Source organism: Zootermopsis nevadensis, unplaced genomic scaffold (assembly GCF_977971745.1).
Source record: "Zootermopsis nevadensis isolate Lab colony 2312 unplaced genomic scaffold, Znev_1.0 Znev_ptg000061l, whole genome shotgun sequence".
Lineage (NCBI taxonomy): Eukaryota > Metazoa > Arthropoda > Insecta > Blattodea > Termopsidae > Zootermopsis > Zootermopsis nevadensis.
Genome location: NW_028259192.1, coordinates 12,162,637 through 12,184,198, shown reverse-complemented (window position 1 = coordinate 12,184,198; position 21,562 = coordinate 12,162,637). Strand labels below are relative to the sequence as shown.

Here is a 21,562-nt window from a genome sequence, read left to right as displayed (position 1 = left end):
CCTTCTGAAATTCTCGTACAACCCGTTGAAGTCTCGCTCTACAGGTTAATAACCAGGGACTTTTTGTATCGTTTTGTAGGACGGTGGTAATGCTGGGAAGAGAGAGAGAGCAGAACCTCTTTCTTCTCTCTCTGCTGACTAAATTACCATCTACTTGGTGCAGCTTCTACTTCTAACATCTCAGTGATGTGTCTTGAACCTGCTTTATGAGACTTTTTTATATATTTTTTAGAATATTAAGCTTGTGACCTGGGTGAGAAAATAGCGCAGCGTTAAATCTGCTGCCAATAAATTTCTTAGGTAGGCCTACTCTTAGAAGTTGCCGCTAGTCCCCGTATTTGGATAAGACTTTCAGGTGTCACAAAATCCCACTCTAAGCCCGTTCCGTACCTACTTTACTGTCGTAATAAAGTGCTGCGTTTTATGAGAATGTTCTTGTGCATATTGGGATCAAACCGAAGGAGAATTCATGTTTAATTTGTGACGTGGTCCAGCGAGACCAAGCCTTGAATTCTTTCATAAGCAGCTGAACAGCTTTTTGTTAATGAATGTTGCAATTCTGTTAAGTCACTAGGCGTAGCTGACTTAAGGAAACAGGGCGATAATGTCTGGACAGGATTCAGGTTAGAGACCAGTGGTAAACTCATATGAACACGGTAATAAACCTTGTTGTTCCATAAAAGACGGAGAATTTCTTGACAGTCCCCTTATTAAGAACGACTGTGCTTCGTGAAGTAAGTTAATTACAAGCGGATGTTAGTGAAAGTTTGTTAATGTCGACGATATTAATACTGGACTACTGAACTTCGTTTTCTGGCGGATTCAACAATTTCTTCTTCACTACATAAATACCTATGGATAACACGGGCTCTTTGCTGGGTTACAACTTATCTCAACCTAGTAGCCACGGTGGTCTAGCGGTTAGATCGCTGGCCTTGTAATCCTGGGGTCTCGGGTTCGATTCCCGGCGGTGCCCGAATTTATAACTTGTGTTGGGCAAGGCCGTGGTCTAGGCAACACGGAGTTTTCCTCCGGGGGCTTCCCCGGTTTCTCCGTGGCATCCCAACAATTACTCCATTCACACACAGAAGAAGGCAATGGCAAACCACTTCTGGATCATCTGCCAAGAACGTATATGAACAGGTCCCAGTCCGAGAAAAGGATGGAAGGATCCTGTTTATATGGACCTGTCCTCAGACAGAACACTAAATAAATAATATATAATAAAATAGTATCGAAGTTAATAGAGCATATTGCTCTCCACCCTTTGTAAGCCTTCATGGTAAAAGGTGATACAATAGACCTTGCACACATATATATAGGGGCTAGACCTGTCGCAAGAAATTTTCGAGCTTGGTTCATCGTTACAAATACACACGTTGTGGGCCAGCCAGCCGTCGTCCGGAGGGGGGCGATAGTTCATAAGCCATCTTGCTCTCCCCTTGTCACTCCTGTCTAACATTTCCCTCTGACTGTGACGTAGCTCAGGATAGCAAATATTTTTCGTCCAGTTTAACATACTGTTACACCACCGAGGGCGTGTGTGTGCACACTGTACGTCTGGAGTTTGAGATTTTCACGATAGTGAGTACAAAGAAGGCGATCTTCTGGGTTGATATACCGTGAAGTCTTGTAGAATTTGAGCAACGTTTCAGATGTCCTTGCTGCCTCCATGATCAGGGTAACGGTTACCTTTTTTAAAATTATTTCAGGCTTTCGAGGTGTTTCGGTGCTAATGGGAGCTCTGAAATGAAGCAGTCATGGCCTAATTTAAGGTGCTATGTTTATATTTGACTAGAGGGACTGAGGATAACCACTAAAACCGCAGTTAGAGTAGCCGATATCCAGTCCTAGGTTTGAACCTGAGACTTCCCGAATGGTATGGAATGAGATTATTATGCATGATGAGCAGGTAGGGATTTAAAAGAGGTTATTGTGGCAAATTTCACATTGCTTACATTCTGCAAAAAGCATTACAGAAATTTTAATAGAAGTTGCATATTTTAGAACATTTATTAGGCCCTATCGTATAGATTGCAATACATACAGTTCTTAAATAATGCTTTGAAGCCCATTTGAGAATATATTTCCTATCTTAAAGAAAACACTTCTCCATTATAAAGATTAAATTATTAATGCTGTTTACGAAAATAATGTCAGAATTGTACAGGCCCATAAATACACTATATGCACACTGAATACTCAGTGAATGTAAGATTTGAGGTTTTCACAGCGGTGAGTATGAAGATTTCTGTCTTCTGGGTTGTTGCGCTGTGTAGTATGGTCGATGTTAACCAACGTTTCAGAGGTCATACTGCTTCCCTGATGACGGAGGCAGTATGATCTCTGAAACGTTGGTTAACATCGACCAGACTACACAGCGCAACAACCCAGAAGACAGAAATCTTCATAGTCAGTGAATATTTAAACGTGGCACTTAAAAGTACCACTGTGATTTAAATGGCTGAGTGACGTTAGAGCCCTTTGTACTGCAGATTTTCGCAGTGATACCATATTGATAACATTAATTTTGGAATTCGAATTAACGGTGGGAAATTATCGAGTGGACTAACATTTATGTCTATTTGCACGAATCTCAGTCAGTTGTTTCAAAAGTTATTGAGCTGCAGACATGATGGGTCCACAAGACAAAGTAGACAGAACCATTTCCTAGACTGGGATTGGAAGCCACGCGCCTACAAGAGTGCCATTATTGCTCAAGATATGACCGGTCTACGCCGATTGTGCGTGGGTCACTTGGCACGGACAGCGACACTGGCAGTTGCAGATCTGGCTTGCAACCAACGGCGGTGTGTTCCAGCGATTTCTTATTATAATATGACTACTTATAACTCGGAGTTTTGTTCTGTCTTAGTAAACACTCCTCCATTTCAACCCACTGAAAACACAAGGACTTAAGACAAAGGTTTGTGGGCGGAAAAGCGGTCACTAATATTAAGGACACGGCCGTGCAATACGTCAGGCCGGAAGGTCAGTTGACGTGGGATTTGTGGTGGACAAAGTGACACCGCGACAGGTTTCTTTTCCGAGTCCTTCGGTTTTCCCTACATCACCGCTGTTCTATGTTCACTTTCGTATTACGTGAGGAATAAATAGCATTTGCGTTTCTCATGTCGGTGAAAATGAAGATGTCTGTCTTTTGGGTTGTAGCACCACGTAGTCTGTTGGAAGTTTACCAACGTTGCACGGGACTTTTCGCCCTGCTGATGGAAGCAGCAAAGGTCTCTGAAACTCTGATGAACTTCTACTAGTCTACATGGCGTTACAACCAAAAAGACAAAAAATTTTGTTATAGGGAAGGACTTTTATTGCAAATGCTTCAATACAGAGTGTTCAGAAACGTATTTATACGTAAAAGAGATGCAGTAAGTGAGGACACGCACTTCCGGTTGGAGCAAAGAAATGCATCGAAATCTTGATGGAACATCTCCTTTGAAACTGGTAACTTCGTAGACGGCAAAGAAAGAGGGATGATGTCACTGGGATAGATCTTAAGAGGAAAATTGTGATGGTAGATGCCGGGATTACGTATAATGGCAGGCTGTGATACAGCAGTGTTGGTATTTCTCTTACCAGCGTGTTAATTAAGTCCATGGAGAAGTGTTTTTTCTTGAGGAGCTAAGACCTGCTCAGTGAGCCTTGCGAACGTTTCATAACCTGCTAACTTTTTGGGCGAGGACTTTTGCCTCCTACCTATTCTACAGATCGAGCAACGAACACCACATGATGGCTGCTCGCGATTGCTTATTCAATCCTCCACGTCGAGACGTAGTTTCCTCCGTTCGCAGCCTAAGAACGCGCCGTGCCTCTGTGACAAGGAAAACACTTTGTGTGGAGTTATTCAAAACCCAGGTTTTGTCAGCGGTAAGGCATGTGACGTATGCTGGAAAGGTTTCAGCTTTAAATCCAGAATGTAAATCCTACTAGGCTGACAGGGACTTTTTGGTGTTTCTATAATTCATTCTGGTGCATGTCAGACAGCTTTCTTCTAGCTCACTACCGTGAACCTTCAAATCCCTCTCGAAGCTACATAACCTCTTCAGTTGATAGAACAGAATTAAATAGTACGCAATTTTATTAATTATTAGAAAAGAAAATTCGCGACAATCATTTTTATGCCATCGAGTAATTCCAGGTACAGTTCTGGAAGTGCCGTGGAATTTTCCCACAAATTAAGAGCCGGGGCAGACCAGTCAGTATAGTGACTACGCCCTGGGATGGACGTCCGAGGTTCGATTTCTCGGAGGGTAGGATTTTTCTGTTTTTTAAGACGTACAGACCCGCTCTGGGGCTCAACCAGTCTCCTATCCAATGGACATAGGGTTCCGATCTATCGAAATAAAGCTGCCGAAACGTGAAGCTGATTATTCTCATACATCTAATACTGAGTTTAAGAATCTGTGGAGTGAAACCTCCACTTTACCATATGCATACATGGAGTGTTGCTTAATGAAGCGTCAGGGACAAATTTGACTTTGCCGAACCATAGAATCGTGTGGGTCTTATTGAGATGGTGTTAAGGTCGATATTTGTAACTTTGTTAACGCTGACTTTGGAACAGGGAAGGATTGTTATTTTTACCGGGTGGTGACTGGACGTGACTACATATGTGAGTTTTCTTCTGCGTTTACTCGTAGAATTTAGTAAGACTAAGAAGTAAGTTAAGGAGATACTTACTTCTCCAGGTCATTGGCACGTATGATCGACTGTCCTAGTCTGGCGAGCATTTCCAGAACATACTCTGAGTCCGGCTCTGAGTCCTGGTCCGATATGAAGTTGTTCCTGTGGCTACAACAAGAAACAACAGAAGAACCTGTAAGTTATTTCAATGAAATTTAGACGTGACGTAAACATTTCCATCGCTAGTGCTTACCGTATCCTACTTTTCCAGTCGGAGAGATCTAATTTCTTTATATTACACGTCTATTTGCATGACTGACACGTGTCTGTGGTGTTTCGTTGCGTCGGCTCAGATTCATAAGAAACCCGATCTTGTTGACTGATCATATTCTCTCCCGCTTATTTAATCAAATAATTCTGTCTTACCTGAGGGGTTTCTCTTGTGACGGAAGGAACAGGTGTTCCAACAACCTCTTGGTTTTGCTCTCCTGAGAGTCTTTCGAAGTGCAAATGAGATTTAGATTTGTGTATAATAAACGCGTATTTCTGTGTTCTAAGTTCCTGAACTTTATTTTTGGTTCCATAAGACAGAGTCGGTGTTCAATTGTTTAGTGTGCGGTGTTGTTTCAGTTGTGTTCGGATAAATGTTTCACTTGTCTGGGTGTCGAACTTCAGCCCTCATCCAAGTAAAATCTACAGATTGAGGATGCTAAGGAGAATATTTGTACATGAGAGAGAGGGAGAGATGAAGCCACAGGCGGACGCGGACGAAGATAATTATAATAAAGGTAATGAAATTAGGGACTTGATTTGATATTATTGCATACGATATCGTATAGAAATATTCGTTATGGATATAAATTTACCGTATCGATATATCGCTTGATGCTTTTGATATAAATGGTGAGATAAGGCGTTAATAAGAATGAATTTGGTACAGGATAATGAATAAATTATTTACTACTGTCGCTACAGCTACTAAAACTATACAGATAATAATAATAATAATAATAATAATAATACAGGATATATATTCATTAATTTATTTTTACAACAATTTGAAATACAAAGAACGGAAAATATTCAAAACCGATAAAATATTTGATGTTGATATGGCATCGTCAGATATTTGTATGAAATATAACATCGATTGACATCCCTAAATGAAAGTAAAGAGCATAAGATGGACGATACATGTAGCATTTATAGGAGAGATGAGGAATGGTAACAGTCTGGATTAATCTGGATCAGGACATAGTCCACTGGCGTAGTTTTGTGATCATTGCAATGAACCTTCAGGTTTTATCAAGGCTGAGGAGATTCTTCGCCATGACCTTCTAGAAAGTACCTCAGCGACGTTTCATCTTACTGGAATCTTTCAGATGACAATCTCACATTATCTTACGATGCCAACTAGACTACAATTTGAGGCTTTTCCTCGGCGAATGTAGACTTAATCTTGAGAAAGTAGAATAAATTATATGTAATAGAACGAAATTTTAATATAAAAATATGTGGATAATGTGAGCAATTTCACATTTTATCCCTGAATCTTTAAATTCAGTAATAAAACGCTCTTATTTCAAAAGGAATTTCATTTACAGATTTTATGAACAAATAATTATACTTTTAAGGATGAATGTTCCATTGAGAGAAAGAGCGTTATAAAGATCAAAGAACAGAAATATTGCTAGATTGCAGGGTACTATATGAACTTTAATGAATATTAGAGGCAATAGCAGTGCACTCCAGTGGTAGCCAATTAACGTACAATGAATAAAGTTTAAAGTTTTCCTTCTAATACACAGAATCTCAGCACCTGGTTAGGGAAACTAATGTTATTTAAAGTTTAGAACTCAGTGATTTCGAAGTATAAATGTTTGTTAATACAGTTTCATACAAATTTTAATAATACGGAACAGTTTCGGAATGAAGTTTAAGGCACGATTTTTTTAACAAACTTAATAAAGCGATTGAAATCGTACTGTAGAAATTTGTGTTTCATTTAATTATTAAACTCACAATAACACTTCGTTGTAAATGAGACTTTTTTTTACTATAGATGATTTTGAAAAACTTCTAAATAACTTTTCCCTGCTTTCAGCTTTATGTGCATGAAAATGGTTTAACTGGATATTTTGCTTGAGTCTAACACATTCAACTACTTCTGGCTGTGTGACTTTGCGTAGTTAAAATCAAAACACTTATATTTGCTCGGCTTGATGATGCTCATTTAATAGACAGTTAACGAGATCTTACCGTTAAGATGCCCTACATTATCCTCTGAATGGAACCGCATTTTACCACTTCAAAACTCAGATTATATATTTTTTAAATCTGTTTACATTTAGAATCCAAGTTTCTTCTGTATACAGCAATTTGTTTTGAAACTTACAGATCTGAATTCCGGAATTATTTTACATGAAACTCGGTTTACTCCTCTGACAGAGGGCTGTCGTGTCAGTCTGCACAGACGAGCACTGGAGCATCTGTTATTGTGGTGCTGCAGCATTTGTTGTTGTTATCTTACCTTGACAGTGGAGCGCTTTCTACGGCATTAACGACGCTGATCATGAGGACAGCCCCAACCAGCAGCGCACTTGTCAACAGGACTACGCAGGAGTTCATGGCTGTGAGGTCGATAGGCGCCTGCAACACAAGACAGCGCAGCATGCAACTTCTGTTCTCACGGCGACGTGTACAACAACAACAACAACAACATCAACAACAATAATAATAATAATATGATCGTGTGTGCACTCAGTTACATTTTAACATAAGCAGGAAAGCTGGGGTACAGCTAGAAAAGAATCACTGGTATGAACACATCCCGAAGACAATGGAGACAAGTCAAGATAGCCAAATAACTATTTTGTGGAACCAACAAGTCAGAACAGATAGAACCATCACAAATAATAAACCAGATATTATAATCAGAAACAAAAACGGAACTTGCCTCTTAATTGACATAGGAATACCGACTGACAGGAATGTGATTAAGAAGGGAGCAGAGAAGATCTTGAAATACAAGGACTTCCTCATTGAAATACAGAGAATGTGGAAAGTGCAAGCAAAAGTAATGTTAATAATTATAGGAGCAACAGGAACTGTCTCCAGGTCACTCAGAAAATATTTGGCTAACATCCCGGGCGAACACTACTTGGAAACGTAAGCTTAAATAGGAAGATAATATTAAAATGGATATAAGAGAAATTGGATGTTACGGTGTAGGCTGGATTCATCTGGTTCAGGACTGGTTTTGTTGTGGTTTGTCGTGAACACAGTATCGAAACTTCGGGTTCCATAAAAGGTGGAATTGCTTGAGTACCTGGGCGACTGTTGGATTCCCAAGAAGGACATAACTCCATGCGGATAGTTAGTTGGTTACCCGTCTAGGAATATAAAGATCGTCACATTACTGCGCCAAGCATATCGTGCTACATTGCCATATATCGCCAGCTTCCCAAATCTAAAATGTATGTATCATTCACATGCAACTTTATTCATTAAGCCAGTAGCGTGTCAACGTGTGACGTAATGTGTGAAGAAACTTTCTAATTTTAGCACAGGATTTACACTTTGGAGTGGATACAGGGATTTTCCATTTCCAATTCACAGTTACGTCCCGAGACCATATCATTTACTGTGCCATTATAAATGGAATAAAAAATAAAAATATTTAAGCGTATGACGAGATGTTTCAGTTTTAAGATAGGTAGGTACCCGAATAAATACTACACTTACAAATCAGTTGAACAAATCGATTCATTTCCACACTGTGAGGTATTGTTATGAATAGGCCTACAAATGCGAAAGAATCATGGACAAAGAGAACCAGTGGAGCTGTGTGTTCGGAGTCTGTATGTTTGTGCTACCTATGGTGGAAGTAGGGCCTTAAATGCCGTATCGATTCACCGCACTACGGACAGTTGGAGTGGTGAAAACTTGAAACCCAATAAAATGACAGAAAGGGCAGCGAAATTTTGATTGACTGCAACAGCGTTAGGAATTATATTTTCGTCACATGCCAGAAAGTTCCTGACAGGTTTTATCATGAAAAGTATGCAGTTTTTGTGAAGACAGTCGTACACGTAACATGATGGCGGTCGGCGCAGTAAAATTACAGAGTTACATTTATTTTCCAGTTTGATAACGATGGATGTAGGTATTTTATTACGAGAACAATTAAATAAGCACAAATCATCTAGGTCTCCTATACGCCACCTAAGAGACATATGCGTAGATGTTATGATAATTTTAAAATGGATCTAGAAGAAATTGATTGTGAATATTTGAAATGGATTAAATTAAATCAGGATGGGAACAGGCATATGAACTTTAGGGTTCTACACAAACAGGGAACATTGGAAGTTTAATAACTGCCAACTGCTCAGTGAAGACCCTATAACAAATAGTTAAGAAGATACACAATGGTTATGTTTTATCGGATGCTGGATGGTTTTCCCAAAGTGACCTCGGGCCGAAGATCCCCACTGGAAAGGTTTTGTAGTTACGAATCTTTTTAAGCAGCTAAAATTATTTGTTTTGACTGAAAATATATGTAGATGCACATAGGTCTATATATCTGTATTATTAATAATTTATTCAGACATTATATTCTAAGCTCTGATTGGTATTGTGAAGACGTTAACATTAACGTACATTAACCTGAGTCTGGAACGGGTCCAACTTCACGTCCTCATATTCAGTTGTAGGTGCAATGAAAAGTCTTAGTAGGGAATGCAAAATTTGAAATTCCGTTAAAAGCAGACTTTCTGTACTCTTTATTTTTGGATATTAGACTAAATTTATTATACACTGAATTAAGGCAATTAGAAGCTAATTATTGACCATATTATTAATAGTATTTTCCCCAGGCGGAAGATTTAGAGTTACTTAATATATGCACCTCTGTACTTTGGTATATAAATTTGATACATTGAGAGGTTTTAAACATCGACAAATAAGATGCGTGAACAATCTGTAAAAGAAGGTAAATGTGAAATCTTTTCCGTCTAAATAGAATATTACGCGCAGTCATCACAACGAGGATACTGTAAATGAGTTTCTGAAAATTTATGGCCAAATTTTATGATAAAACCATAATAAGGTATTATATTTGTAAGTAAGGCGTTGAGATGCCGCGCTTAACAAGTTCCGAGTTTAAAATGCAAGTACTACTACAGAATTTACATAAGAAGGAAGAAAATTAAACTAAAGATAGGTCCCGTATTCTGATTTACATGCTTGTGATGACTTACTGCACTGGTAATAGAGTCATCAGGCATCTCTGAAACGTGGGTAAGCTTCTACCAGACTACACGTCCCAACAACGCAGAAGACAGCCGCCTAGTTGGTTTTATGTGCATGGAGGAAATTTAAAGAAAGTTTAAGTTGGAGGATGCATAACAATGAGTTATATGAAAATCACGTCTTATAACGCACTCCAGCGGAGGCTACTGAAGATACGTACGAAATTAGAAGTTTATATATTTTACAAAACTAATAATGCAAAGTGTACAAAACAAAATAAAAATAAAAACGTCTGTTTTCTCTGAGTTTTTTCCCGTCCACATTGTATTCTCAATTTTATGGTACAGAAAGTAAAGCTTCTTATGAAAATATTTTTTTTTGCATCCTGGATTGAAATGCACGCCAGTGAAGTTTGTTCCATAAGATTGTACTGGTAACTTGCATGATTACATAAATATACATTTTCGTTATCATTGGATAAACGAAACAGTCTTCGTTGTTCCATTCATAGGTCGTTAAAAATTTAAAATTTTCTGTGTTACATTACTTTGCTAATATGAAATGTTCTGGTGTGCTATTAATTGCAAAAATGGACATGTTGTTAGCAGCAAAAAATAACAATCTATTTGACTATATTTAATTGCATTAAAAGTGAAAATTCTCACAAAGAGATACATTGTAATTCATATGAAACTCTTGAATTTGTAGGTGTTTCGAGAGCTTCAGTTTGTGTAGAAGCAATGAAGCATAAATTTTGTAAATAAGTTGTGTATTCCCATTTCTTTACGCAAAACGTAAACAGGCTGACTGTAATACTAGAGAGGGCAATTTTAAAACGAATTTTCGTATTTCCTGTGCGCTTAGCATGTTTCTGTACTGTATTTTCACAGTATAAATTATTCATACGTAGGAAACATTGCTACTCTAGTTATAAGGGCAGTGCTCTAATATTAACTTGTTCTAGGCTACGGAATATTTCAGTGGCGATTACTTCTGTTTAAGACTAAAATTTAATGGTGTACAACAGTCAAATTTCGGCGAGCTCTGTTGCAATGCATTGTAGAATATTAAACTACATTTTGAAGGGGACTGTACACTCGGACGTAAAACTTGATTGGTTCGGTGGTTTCAATATCTTGTACTAATTAATGGTAGGCGGACGAGAAACGCTCTAACACGTGCGGGTCCACTAAAGTGGAAATGGCAGGTCCAACCTACCTCAACCCAGAGCACTAACGACATGTAAATGAGTTCAGTTGCTTTGCAGCCACAGTACGTTTCTTCGCTCGTAATTTACACAGAACATAAGTTAAGTAACTGTTCTTCTCCCACTTTATATTACAATAAACTGTAAGCATACTGAAATAATTAAAATTCTTGTTTATAGTATTAATAATAATAATAATATTTATTATTGTACATATTTAATTAACTCTTATCTAATGTAAATGTTGGTCTTCTAAGCTGTAGATATGTATGTTCTGGGAAAACATACTGTGTCTGTTTTCAGCCCTGGAGATGAAGGCAGCATGTTCTGAACGTTCATTTATCCCTACCTACCTATCTCTTTAAAATACAGAGAGAAAAATGCGTTGCTTGTGACTGAACTGGTATGAAATTGCTATTCTGTTAGCAGCAAATAAAATCTATATAGCATACATTAAACGTGAATAAAAGCGCACTTAATTAGCAACTTTCGTCTGAGTTATTAATGCACTAAAATTCTCCACAGCTGTGTAATCTAAAAAAATACAAAAATGGGAATTACAATTCATGTAAAATCATAATAATTCTCCGGTGAATTTCAAACACCGGCGTAGCATTGGAATTTACTGATTCAGGACTCAGTACAATGGCGAGATTTCGTATTAGCTATGTCTATTTCCGGTTTCTTCCCATTCCATATCTTTCCCAATTTGTTGTTCATAATTGCCCTGTCATGCAATGCTATATGACGTACGCACCTAATAAAGCGCCATTAAATTAATTGTACACGTCGCATACCGGGGAGAGATAAAGTATATTTCTATTAACCAACTGGCCTACATATTTGATGAAACAACACGCATATTTTTTCTGCGACTAGCTCCACCTGGGATTGTCGCTTGACCTTGGTACAATGCTCTCGAGCGCCAACCCTTGGAAACACATAGACAGTAGACGAACGTGAAGCGCAACATCGGCGTGGGTTTGCAAGTTCTGCAGTGTAAGAATTATTTAACATTTTGTAACAGTAATAGTAACACTTTAATGGTAGTAGTAGTAGTAGTAGTAGTAGTAGTAGTAGAAGAAGTAATGGTAGTTTGTTTATTGTATATTCCAGTAATCTTCTTGTATCCTGAAGTAGTATGCTAAGCGTTGTGTAAATAGAATAGAACTAGATATGTGGCGCAATGATCTCAGTTTAAACCGGGATTAAAGATCTGAGCTATCGATCTGGTGGATTTGAACCGTCAGGCTTCACATCAAAGCAACATATAAGTGCTGAAGAAAGACCATGAACTGCAGTATTAGTGAAGTTAGTTACACATGTAGGCATCACTGCAGGTTAACGTGATCAGATTATGAGAGTTTTGTATGGAAGTCGATACAACCTTATGATAAAATATGAACTGGATGTTAACTGACAAATTGGGACCATGTTATTGGGTCACTTGCATATGTAAAGGATCTTCTATATTTATCTTCTTAAATATATATATATATATATATATACCACATAGAAAAAGGTCAAGATATATTTTGTTACACACCCATTTCTCATACGATGGACTCTTTTTAATGGTTTTTATTTTTGCTTTATGTTGGCAACGATAAAACATGTAGGGAAAAGGAGTAATGTTGTTCCTTAATTAGGCAGCATCATGTGAAGTCATTTGGAGGAGTATAGTGGAATTCCACATATTTGTAACTTTGGCACTAAATGGAGGTGTGACGAGCTTCACGCTTCGGCCTCTTTACTCCCTAAGAAAGGCCCCCGATATTAGCTAGATGACTAGGTGGGAACCAGAGTCTAGTTGGACATAGTGGCGAAGAGGAAGATCCCTACACACGCAAAGAATTAAACCCTTGTCCTCCAGTTTGTAATCAGTTATTTTAGAGACAGCTCCTTTGCTCTGGGGGGGGGGGGGGGGGGGTTTGAATGTGTGTCATTATGCTGTTCTGCTCAATTTCGTTGAGGATTCATATAACAACAAAAGAGTTGTGGTATAGGTACTTCGAATTGCACCTGTGGTAGATATACAGTCCAGCAACTGCGGCATTAGACTGTTCTGTGTGGGCGGTTGGCGTGTTTACTGCCTCATTACACCGTCCACCTGTTGGACATTGCGCTCTACACAATATACAGTCCACGAGCGATAAAAGAATACTTCTCAACTTTGGTTGTACTGGAGAGGGAACACTATTGGGCATTGTGATATTTCTATACTAAATTAAAGACGGTGGCCATTTCTTGCAGTAGCTTCGTATATGCACAATGTGGGGTAACTTTGTTCGTGAAGGGAAGGCAGCTTTGAGTCATGGCTTCCTGTTGTCTGCCAACTGGGAGGGTGATCCTAAACACGTTCTCATGATACTCCAACACTTTGCAGTACAAAAACAGAGAATTTGGAAGCCAGACTAAAAAGAGTACGTTTACAGCGCCCGCTGGAACTCAGCCTGAGACAGCTGAATCCAATCCAAATCATGTTTTTTTTTATTAAGATCCATTTCAACTTTTTCCTCCCATTTACTCCTAGGTCTCCGAAGTGCCCATTCCTCTTTGTCTTCTAACGAAGTTTTGCTTTCATTTCTCATTTTCCGCGTGAGTGAGGCATGACCTGTCAGTGTCATTCGCCTTGATTTTATCGCTTTAATAAGAACGGAAGAGCACTCATTATGAGTCTTAATTCTAGTGTTCGAGTGGTCCGGCTTTTTATATTGCGTGGTCAGCGCGATCGGCTCTATGAACATTGTAAAAGAGAAGTTTTTCTTGGACATGTTCTATTATTTGCCTTTAAGTAAATATGGCAGTCAGTACAAAGTAGCCATTTGTAATGTTCTTGGTATCAACAAAGACTGTTTGGTTGTACAAATTAAAGTGTTCGTAGATAAAAATATATTTCGAATTTCTATTTGTTGGTAGAGACAGAGCGATCGAGGGGTTGGGAAAGAGAGAACAATAAGATTTGGGCCGTTCTTAACCAGTGCTATGGCAGTAACATTTACGGCGAGCGCAGATGGAAGTTGTTGGTTGAATCAACAGTGGGAGATAAACTGAATTAAACGTCTCAAAGTAAGTTTACCTACAGCCCCTTCTTTAATTTATTTTATTTTTATTTTTTCCTTTTACTTTCTGTTGTCGTGGAGAGGTAACGGAGATGCGATTGTGAGACAGCATTCTGGAGTTTGAACCCACAGCATCAGTAAGACATACCACCACCTTCTCAAATCAAAGTTCCAATTGCGAACAGGAAAAAGAGCAGAGTAAAGCATTTGATCTGAAGATCTCTGAGTCAAGAATGATACGAAGCCGAAAACGCTCCAGCATATATCTTACGTAAGAAACGTCGCGACGTCAAATTGAAAGGTGTCTTGAAGAAATGTCGGGACACGTTTCATGATGAAAGGCGGCTTTCACAAGGGATTTTAAAACATAAGACTCTGTGAGTAGATGTGACACGAATGCAGTGCCGTGAAATGGAGGAAGCCACGCCCAGAGCACTTCACTTCATTTCTATAGCGCCAGACTCTTCGGACTTCGGATTTCAATTTCCTCTTTCTCCCCCCCTCCCCCCTCTTCTAGGCGTTTTATTTGGTGGCACCTTAGAGGACGGTATGTCCTTACTTCGTGGAGCCTGGAGCCAAAATCGGGAGTGGGTAACGTTCCAGTGCGTGATGTCTTGAAATACATCCTTCGGTTTTGGGTTGTATTGCCTAGCAGAATATGAACATCACGCAGGGTTGCAAACGGAAGTGGAGCAGGGAATAATACTGAGAGAATTATAGTTATATAATATTGGTACTGAACCGGTTTAATTACTCTTAACTTCTCACATTCTGGGAAATAATGAGACACGAATATGCTGATTTGTCTCGGTTTGTTGCAATTGATTTATGCTGAAGATTGTTTTATTTTGATGCAAAGAATCAAAGTGAAACATTTATTAATGGGTAGGACAAGTCCCAATGTTCAGTCTCCAGAAATTTTAACTGATTTTCACGAAATTTGTGTTGTGGATATTCACAAAAATTTGTCGAGTTAATTCAGTATCTGTTACGACTGTCTAATCTGTTTCCCCTAACATGAAGTTCGTTTCATTTTTGCTTTTCTGAAAAGAAATTGTTACAATAAATTTGTACGTAACATAGACCTCAACGTTAATTTTAAACGTTTTCGGTATAGTCAACATTTAATGGAAGACATCTACATAATAAATGATGTCTTAGTCTATGAAGAGTATTTAGTATGGAAAGATTTCAAGCATTTACTAAGGTATACCTTTATACTCCTTGTTTAGTCACAGAATTTATAATTTTTATTATTACGTGACCGGATATTTCTTGTCTTTCTGAGCGACCATTTGAACTTCTTGGTAAGGACTCTACACCATGAAGTTACTTAATATTTCGTATTGCCAAACGGGTTGCACCAAATCAACACGTAAGAAGGACAAGGTCTAAAAACTCAGTAATCCAGACTGTAAGACGTTTATGTTAATAAGAATTTAAAAGAGGAATTTCCATGTCAGTATCAGAAAATCTTTATTAAAATGCAGGTTAAATATTGGTATTACTAACAAGCTTAAAATAGTTTATGTAATATCATGCTCTTTGGATGATTGATTTACATAAATAAAATAATACGATTGATAAGTAACGATGAGCCAACCGACAAGACGATAACGATCCCAGATAATAGTAAAAGGAATTATGACTTGTCAGGTTCTTAGATTGTTTGACGACACTGTCTCAATTGCAGGGGTTTATGTAGTGTGGAATGAGGTAGGTAGATTATCATTAATGAAGAGTGATAATGGTTTTAAAGGAGGCATGGGGGGGGGGGGGGGAGGAGGGCGAGACTGTAGCCTGGCTGTGACAGAAGCTAGGTTCTAAATCCAAAATAAAAGTACAAAGCACTACCCTACTTGTGTAATTATTAAACCTATGATTTGCAATATTTTGCTTGTGGTTGTCTTTTTGTATTCGTCGCGGTTTGTATTAGAGAGGTGTCGAGTTCGATTACTGCCCTGTCGATGATATTGACTGGATTCTTTCGTGGTTTCGCTGACCAGCCTACTTCAGGAGGACACCACCGATTCCTACATTATTCCCAACGCATTGTTAATAATTTTCCCTCTCTCTCAGATGTCACATAATCTACGCAGTTGGGAAAACTCTGTAAAATGTAGAAGACAGACCTACAGACATTACGCACCTTCAGATTAAGAACGCGCAGGCCGAATTGTGTTGAAGTTTAAAATGTGGGCTAGTTTTATGCCCGCCTTCAATGATGTCAGACGGAGACTTTCCCTGTTGTGAGATTAATTATTTATGACTGACAATTCGCTATGTCATAGATCATTGGAACCGAACCGGTTGGGAAACGCCTTTGACAGTAGGAGATACAACCTTAATTGGGGCCACTGCCTGATGCGTTGTATTTGAAGGTAACGTTGAGAACTACTAGTTCATCTGCTGGAAGAGAAGATATTCGTAAAAGCAGTTTTGAATTAGATGTTACTACGATATTTTTATACTTGTTTAGATAAACTAATAAAAGTAACGTCTTCCATATGTTTTATGTAAAAAATTATTGCATCAATTTTCATACAGGATTGGGACCTATACTAAAAATTTTACTGAATTTTGGATCCTTGCTGTTACAATGCAGCTGATTCGTCATGAAGCAGAAACCGATGTTTATTTTCTTTCTCTAAAGCGACTCAGCGTACAAAACTGATTAAATATATGTGTCCTAAAATATACGTCTCATTATGGTCTACAAGTTTTTATTAAAATATTTTTTCGTAAGATCAGATTAGGTTTCGATGATGATCTTCTGGGTAGTCAGGCAGCAAACGAGAGAGAAGAAACTATCAGACTAACGTTCGACATAACTGCTATTCTTTAAAACTAACTGAGAAATTTGTTTCTTGCTGTATTTTTCAGCTGTGCTAAAATTATCAGTGATAGGGGAGCAGCGGTAGATTATAATCTATAATATAGATAATTATCGATATAGATTCTATATCGATATTATCGATCACCTTTAAGTTGTATTATCGATTATTCTGTCATAATCTATCTTTAGAATAATCCTTCATAAGGCAAACAAAAGCCAGTGTAGCTGAAAGACGAAGTTGTCTTGACTCCTGGGTTGTAGCGCCGTGCAGTATTGCAGAAGCTTATCGATGATTCAGAGCTTCTTGATATGACTTATCGCACTGATAACAGAGGCAGCAAGCACCTCTGAAACGTCGGCAAACTTTTACCAGACTACACGTCGCAAAATCCCAGAAGACAGTTAACTTCATACTCACCGCCTTGAGACCATGAAATCTCACCAAAATCGATAAACATCCAAATTTTGATGAATAATCACGTTTTTGAGCCCCTAGTTTACGCTCTGCAGCTGAGTAAGATACAGCAGAGGGGCCAACTACATATTAATACGGAGCGTACCTGAATAATACCAATTAGAGTATAAAATATTTTGTTACGACTATTATAGAATGATTATGCTATATTTACGTACCCAATGCAAATAAACAAGTATTTGACAAAAGTTAAGCTAGAGATTTTTCTGTTGAGTTTTTCCTCCCCAGGTTCCTTCTAAATATACACTACCAACCACCAGGAAAATATAATTACCCACTCATACTTTATGAGGTAAATATAGGTAGATTTGTAAATAAGTGTACAGGTTAATTAAAGCGACTTAAATTACACTGTGAACAGCAGAGTTCGGTAGATACGATGTTGCACGGAACTGAAATATGACGGGTAATTTATTAAATAGCCTGAATAATGTATGCTCCACATTCCTCTCCTGCTTTCTTGATTTGTAGTCTATTAAAAATGTTACGAACTGTACATCCATAAGCTTGAAACGAAGTGGGTAGGATCTAACGCCATGAAACATAGTCCTCGAGAAGCTAACTGTAGCTCATATAATCAATAATTTTTCATTCTTTTATGAAACCCGAAATTTCGTTACCGTGTGTACAAGACCGCGCCTCTGCATCCAGTTCTGAGCCAGCGTAATTAATTTAACACCTCCATATTCAAGTACTTTAAAATACGTTCCATTTACGTCTAGGTGTATTTCTTCCGGATTTTTAGACTAAAATTTTGTATATTTCTTCGTGTGCCCCGTGCATGCCCGCCAACTACATTCTTCATGATTCTGAAGAAGTTTATTATTGTCCAATTTTCTCTGGGCTTCTGATACTTCTCCCTCAAATGCTCTCGATCTGAGTTTCTCTCTTAAGTAAGAAAACAACGAATGTCATTATGCAGTGTCACTTTGCTCGCAAGTGAACGCCGGGATGTATATAGGAAAGTTTGCAAAGCCCAGAGGTACAGATGAAATACGTTTGGATTGTCAGCAGAATCAACCTTTACCAAAACTATCTGTTTGTGAAATAATTTATTCCAGATTAATACGGCTTTTCGAATTAAATATTATGAAGCACAACTCCGATGGTAAACAGAAGATAGGAGATGGTATTTTATTATGTTTGGTAGGAGAAGCTGAGATTGCCTTTGCTTTATCGTCTTGGTTAAAGGACGCAGACCTAGAATGTCACATTCCGGGAAATATAATGCGCCATTGCAAGCATTCGGAGCTTCATGCAGCAATAAAAATAAATACCACGTGATGCTGACCTTATCAGCATAGGCCTATTCCCTGTAACAAAGTAAGATGTTAATGAACATTGTTTATTGCTGCCTGTGAGGGGACACAGTTACATGTTCATACATTCTCAATAAGGCCGAAAAGGTTTACCGGAAGAAGTAATCTCATCTCCGTAATAATACTACAGTATTCTTCAGAAACATTGTAATCTAAACGTGTAGGACGAAGCTTAATTAAATTACAACATCAAAAGAAATTCTGCAGGTTTTGTATGGAAAAACCTACAATTCAAATTGTCTAAAATTCAAGTTTTTGAATATGTTAGTAAATGTAAAAGGTCGTACCATGGGCCAGTGGTGGTTGCAAATTTTGGAAATCTAGGATTGAAGTACCAGTAATGATAGAAGACTGCCAAGTTAAATCAAATTAACTTAATCTTTAGAAGTAAAAATTACAGAAATTTAGAGACTTCTACAAAGAAATATTACACTTAGGGGGAGGTACTAAAGGCTGTTCAACAAGTTAATGACTGAAATTGCATGGAATACTTCAATTTTTTGGAACATGACGAAAATATGGTAACGAGAACATTGACAAAGAAATCAAAAGAATTTAGACTGTATTCAGGAAATGCTTGGTGTCGTGTCGTTAGAACATTTTTTTGCCATAACGTCTGCTGCCTAAAAACGTAAATGTTTAGAAATAGCTAACGTTACCTGTTGTTTTGTATGGGGGTGAAGTTTGGTCTTTCACAATAAGGGATTGTCATAGATTAAGAGTACCTGATAACAGGATGCTGAGGACAATATTTGCACCTAAGAGAAATGAAGTCACATGAGACTGGATAAAACTGTTTAAGGAGGAATTTCATAGTTTATACTCCTCACCAGAAGTTATTAGAACAATAAAATGAAGGAGAATGACTTGAGCGGGACGTAACTAGCGTGGGGAGCTGAGAAATGTGTACAAAATTTTGTTTGGAAAGCCTAAAGTAGAAAAACCTGGTAGTAGATGGGAGTGTGATACTCAAGTGGCCATAACGAAAACGTCATTGAAGGGTTTAGATTGGGTTTAGCTGAATCAGAATTGGGGTTGCTGGCGATATCGTGTGAAACCGATGATGAATCTTCTGGCTCCATAAATGGCTGTGAATTTCTTGATTAGCTGAGCGTATGTTTGCTTTTAAAAGAAAGGACTTTATTCAAGACACTTGTAAATTAAATTAAACTTTCAAATTTAATAGGTAGTCATTATATTGACTGAGATTTGCATACTGTTGTAAATACAATGTTATTTTTTAAAGGGTATTGGGCTGAATACGTAGCATGCGTCGGAGGGACAAGAAATGTAGACTTATAAAGCTTTCGGTTTAGTAACTAGAAGCGAAGAGATTTCTTGGGATATGAATATTTTAGATATGGGTGTAGATGATACGAAGATAGGTCTTCGGAAACTAGACTAAGGTTATGATAAAGAGTACAACTGGCTCAAGATTGGGCCCAGTGGTTCATAACGAGATCTTGTGTCTCGTAAGGGACTGGGGTTTTCTTATTGGTTTTTTTTTGTAAAATTTTTACGGTGACAGACTGGAGATTATAGGCTGAACCACTGATCTACGCTGTTAACTAAAGAACGGAAGATTACTGGATAGGATAGGAGGAGGATTTAACTAAACGGAGCACAAATTAATGTGATGGGTGCAAGAGATGTTACTTGACATTTAGTGGCCGTTCTTTTTACTCCCGATAATAAAGTTTTAACAGCTCTAGAGACAGTTCGAGACACAGACTTCAACTCTGGTATGCCTGGAGATAGTTAAATGTACATATGTTGATTGTCTTCTGTTTCGCGTCATGGCGACACATCGCCACGCTCACATTGTTATCAGATAGTCTGCTGTTCAACCAAGAGTTAACAGTGCTGCAATCAGGACGAAGTTTGAAATATACTACGCCAAGTTTGTGAAAATAAGGATTTTGTTCCATATAATTAAAATACAAGCTTGAAGTTGAAGTAATTTTATGTATAACCCCCTGCCTTCGGTCGTTCGCAATTTTGGTGGTTTGATTATCGTATGTCCAGGAATTTGCTGTATTCGGTTCTGAGTTGAAAAATAATTACATTTTACCTGTAAACATTCATGACAATGATTACTTTGCGGTGGCAAGAGGTTTAACTATATTACGTTTTACAAATCCAGTAAATATTGTAATTCCAGCCATAATATGGCATTACTTCATCAGTCCACCCATAATGTACACATGTGTATCTGCAGGTATTAAGATTAATTATGTAAATATATTTAGTATATGTTAAGTTATGACTAATTGACTGACTGGTTCCTATATCTCAAACCAATTCATTACGCTCGGCTTACTCATCGCCTGAAGATTGAGGCAGTAATACCTTCGAAAAGTCGGAGAAATTTTACCACACACAGCGCTACACACCAGAAGACAGCTATGTTCATTTTTAAGAATTTTACTAATTGTATTGTAATATTTAGATGGGGAATGTAGCACGCAAGGGATATGAGAATGCCAATAAAGTTATGATTGGAAATTCTGAAGTAAAGAGGCCACTCAGAAGACGTAGATGGATAATGATATTAAAATGGGTGTTGAGGAAATAGAGGAAGGTATGGATTGGATTTATTTGGCTCAGGTTGGGGTGGTTTATGGGCTCGTGTGAACAGGGTAATGAACTTTAGGTTTTATAAAATGAGAAGATTTATTTACCAAAAGAACTACAAGAGTTTCTCAACATTGTGTTACTCTAGATCGGCCTAGTTATACACGAAGAGACTTGTTTCGACGGAGCCAGAAG

General features: G+C 38.0%; 1 protein-coding gene and 2 long non-coding RNA genes across 3 annotated transcripts in view; 2 read left to right on the top strand and 1 right to left on the bottom strand.

The window, feature by feature from the left end:
* The window catches only part of Dh31 (diuretic hormone class 2), a 94,621-nt gene that overhangs the window by 9,152 nt on the left and 63,907 nt on the right, over window positions 1-21,562 (bottom strand). The window contains exons 2-3 of the mRNA XM_022080832.2: window positions 7,172-7,290; window positions 4,699-4,809 (exon numbers count right to left, since the gene is read on the bottom strand). Of these exons, the coding sequence (XP_021936524.1) occupies window positions 4,699-4,809; window positions 7,172-7,269 (209 nt within the window). The 5' untranslated portion in view covers window positions 7,270-7,290. The remainder of the gene's footprint in view (window positions 1-4,698; window positions 4,810-7,171; window positions 7,291-21,562) is intronic.
* Window positions 4,704-10,199, top strand: LOC147871206 (uncharacterized). The gene is made up of 3 exons (XR_015532593.1): window positions 4,704-4,836; window positions 5,272-5,429; window positions 7,039-10,199. It is a non-coding gene; the product is annotated as an uncharacterized LOC147871206 (long non-coding RNA).
* LOC110838050 (uncharacterized) lies at window positions 12,025-16,543 on the top strand. The gene is made up of 3 exons (XR_015532594.1): window positions 12,025-12,100; window positions 14,021-14,170; window positions 16,455-16,543. It is a non-coding gene; the product is annotated as an uncharacterized LOC110838050 (long non-coding RNA).